General features: G+C 55.7%; 1 protein-coding gene across 1 annotated transcript; it reads right to left on the bottom strand.

Moving 5' to 3' along the window:
* Positions 1-57: 57 nt before the first annotated feature.
* Positions 58-3,077, bottom strand: HOXC13 (homeobox C13). Its single transcript, XM_014959295.1, has 2 exons — positions 2,444-3,077; positions 58-400 (listed from the first exon to the last, which is right to left on the bottom strand). Exons 1-2 carry the CDS (start codon positions 3,075-3,077, stop codon positions 144-146), a joined length of 891 nt encoding a protein of 296 aa, XP_014814781.1. The 3' UTR covers positions 58-143.
* Positions 3,078-3,218: the final 141 nt, after the last annotated feature.

Raw genomic sequence — 3,218 nt, 5'->3', positions numbered from 1 at the left:
TTTTTTTTTTTTTTTTTTAAATAATGACTTGGAATCAGCAGAGTCCCGATGATGCGATCGTACAAACTACCAGATAAATATTTACGCTTCTTGCTTCCTTTTTTTTTTTCCTTGCCCTTTTTGGCCTCCAAAGTCACCCTCTGTCAGGTGGAGTGGAGATGCGCTGTCTTGGATTTGCTCACCACCTTCTTCTCCTTGACCCTCCGGTTTTGGAACCAGATAGTCACTTGGCGCTCGGACAGGTTGGTGGTGGCCGAAATCCTCCTCCTCTTCTCTTTGGTGATGAATTTGCTGGCCGCGTACTCCTTTTCCAACTCCTTCAGCTGGATTTTGGTGTAAGGGACCCTTTTTTTCCGTCCCCTCCGATAGCTGCTGACTTCGGGTTGCAAAGGGACCACGTCTGGATTTAAAAACAATAAAAATACCAAAAAACATAAGGAAGAGCGAAAGAGAGGAAGGGGAAAAGAGGGGAATAAGGGGGTTACTGCACCCCGGGAAGTGGATTAGGGATTTTTGCACCTCGGGGAGAGAAAGAAAAGGGGGAAAAAAAGGAGGATAAAGAGTGAAGGAATGCGAGCGAAGAGAAAAGGGAGAAAGAGAGGGGAGGGAAAGACAAAACGGGCAGAAAACGCACCCAGCGAGGGGAATAATGCTTTAATAATAGTAATAATAACGTAATATCCACAATTCACATGGGGAAAGCCTGTTTTTCTTGGCGACACTCTCTACGCTGATAAAGAAGGAGCATCCAGTCAACCCGCAGACGGATGCGGGGAGGGGGGATAATCAAAGGAACCTCCCCAACGGAGAGATTTGGGACAATCTGGAGCTTCTTCACTATTTCTTTCTTTCCTGTCCTGCGCACCCCCCCACCACCACCTTTCCCCCCCCTTCCCCAGCAGCAAACCTTCCTGGGGCTCCCCGCAGTTGCGCACCCCCGGTGTAGAGACAAGTGCATCCCCCGCACCCCAAACCTTCCCGCCGGCTTGGGGCAGCCCAGAAGCCCCTCGTGGGGCAAGAATACGCCCCCACACCTTCTCCCCCCCCCCCACCAGTGGCTTTTGCGGGGGATGAGGAGGGGCAGATGCTCTGTGCTTTGCAAAGGGGCTATGGGGAATGGGTCCAGCAGGGATGCGGGGAGCATCTTCACCCCTGTTCTGGCGGTATTTGGGGGCGGGAGGGGGGGCAAAGCTCCCCCCAAGCTTTCGGGCAGCCCCAGCCCCCTGTCAGAGTGTGGAGGGGGTGACCTGGGCGACAAAGCTCCTCGCCGCAAAGGTGTGACCCAGCTGGCTGGAGCAGGAAGATGGAGGCGAGCTCTCCTCGGCAGGCAGCACAGCCCCAATTATGGCTGACAGGAGTTAATTGGGGCGCCCCTGAGGGAGCTTTTGGGGGGGTGAGAGGCTCTTTGGGGTGGTGGGGGTTGGAAATTTAGGGTGCTGCAATGGTGGGGGGGCAGGAATCTCCTTCAGAGGGGTTCACCAGAGCGATGGGGAGAGAAAGCCATGAGGGCGGCAGCTCCCCCAAATGCAGCTTGAATGGAAGAAACACCCCCCTCCTCCCTTTCCCTGCTCTGTACTACCCACTTTTACTTCATTCCTTGCTCTCCAATCCCTTGATTCCTTCCAGACACCGTCCATCCCTCCAGCACAATTCTATTGTTACCCAGTCTCTGTGTCCCCCCCCCCGGGACACGCTCATCCTCCAGCCATGGGGTGCCCCTGAGCCTCCCACACTCATTGATCCTTCTGGGCACATCCACACATTTCCCCAATTCTGACAGCGCCTGCGTCGGTGCCCTCACCCCTGCCTCCCTCCTTCCCCTCCAAACAGATTCATTTGTCACTTGACACCTATTCCTATAATTGTGTGTAATTGTGATATGATTTACTGTCCCAGCCCCCGACACTTCGCATTCGACAGAACCACTGGAGAAAGGTTTTTAATTTGGTTTTTTTTTTTTTTTTGGCCTTTTTTTTTTAAGCTTTCTGCGCTCAGAGAAGAAGCAAGAGGAGGGGAAAATGAGGAGAAAGGCACCAAAAGGAGGGGAAAACGAAGAGAAGGGCACCGAGAGAAGACGCTTTTTAGGTGAGGCAACCAGAGGGAGGAGGAGGAGGAGAAGAAAGGGAAGAATTAAACGGTGAAGTTACTTTCCAAGCAAGCTCACGGCGTGTATTTTGATTCAGAAATGATTGCTTCACCTTCTTCCCCATACATGTTCATACACATTGCCTTGCACAGGAGGCATTCCAGAGCCATTTCTTTCCCTTTAATTACATATACAGGCATATACATATCTATCTGTATATGTGTGTATAGAAATAAATAAATAAAAATATATAGAGATATCACGGCACATTCACCCTCACACACGCACATCCACGCCTCCGGTGGGAGTTGGCGGTTGGGAAGAGGGTGAAGACGCCGGATTCCCGGCGGATCCTACCTGGGAAAGGTGATTTCCAGAGGTGTGCGGACTGCGATTGCTCTTTGGAGCAGTACACTTGCCCATCCCAGCCGTTAGAAAGAGCCCAGTGCTGGTAACCTTCCATGGGAAGCAAAGCGTCGTGTCTGGGTTCCGGGTGACCCCCCAGCCCCGGCACCACCGACACGTCCAAATAGCCAGGGACAGCCTGGTAGGAGCTTGGAAAACCGGGATAAAAGGCGAATTCTTTAGCCCTCGACGGCAGCTCCTCGCCGGCCAGGGGTCCCCCGGCCTCGGGGTACTTGTCCCCCGGGTGGTAGGCGCAGGGTTTCTGCTGCAAGTTGACTCCGTGGGAGTGGGACAACCTGCAGCCGTAGTAGCCCCCACCGAAGGGGTAACCGTAGCCCAGCGCGGCGCTGGAAGCCGCCCCCGACGGGCACTGCCGGGGGGGCTCGGCGGCCGCCAGTTCGGCGTAAGCGGTTCCCTGTGGCGGGGGTGGGGGCGGCGGGGCGGTGGGGACGGCGAGTCCCGCGTGGGGCATCATCTCCCGGCAGTGCCCCAGCCCCTCCATGCGGTTCTTCTCCCGCGGGGCGTCCTCGCAACGGCAGGCGAGGCCGTCGGGCCAGCGCGGGGGGAGCCCGAGCGGTGCCGTCATGTCATGCCGAGCTGCCTCTTCCTCCTCCTCCTCCTCCTCCTCCGCCACCAGCAATGCTACTACCACCACCACCGCAGCCTGCTGCTCTTCTTCCTCCTCCTCGTCGTCCTCCTCCTCTTCCTCGGCCGCCGCCGTCGGGGG

Source organism: Calidris pugnax, unplaced genomic scaffold (assembly GCF_001431845.1).
Source record: "Calidris pugnax isolate Ruff unplaced genomic scaffold, ASM143184v1 scaffold324, whole genome shotgun sequence".
Taxonomy (NCBI): domain Eukaryota; kingdom Metazoa; phylum Chordata; class Aves; order Charadriiformes; family Scolopacidae; genus Calidris; species Calidris pugnax.
The sequence above is the reverse complement of the archived record's forward strand: the minus strand, read 5'-3'. Positions and strand labels throughout refer to the sequence as shown.

Coding starts and splice junctions, on each gene's coding strand:
- HOXC13 (XM_014959295.1), bottom strand. CDS start 3,077: ATGACGGCACCGCTCGGGCTCCCCCCGCGCTGGCCCGACGGCCTCGCC. Junction 401..2,443: donor CTGGAAATCACCTTTCCCAG/GTAGGATCCGCC, acceptor TTTTAAATCCAG/ACGTGGTCCCTTTGCAACCC.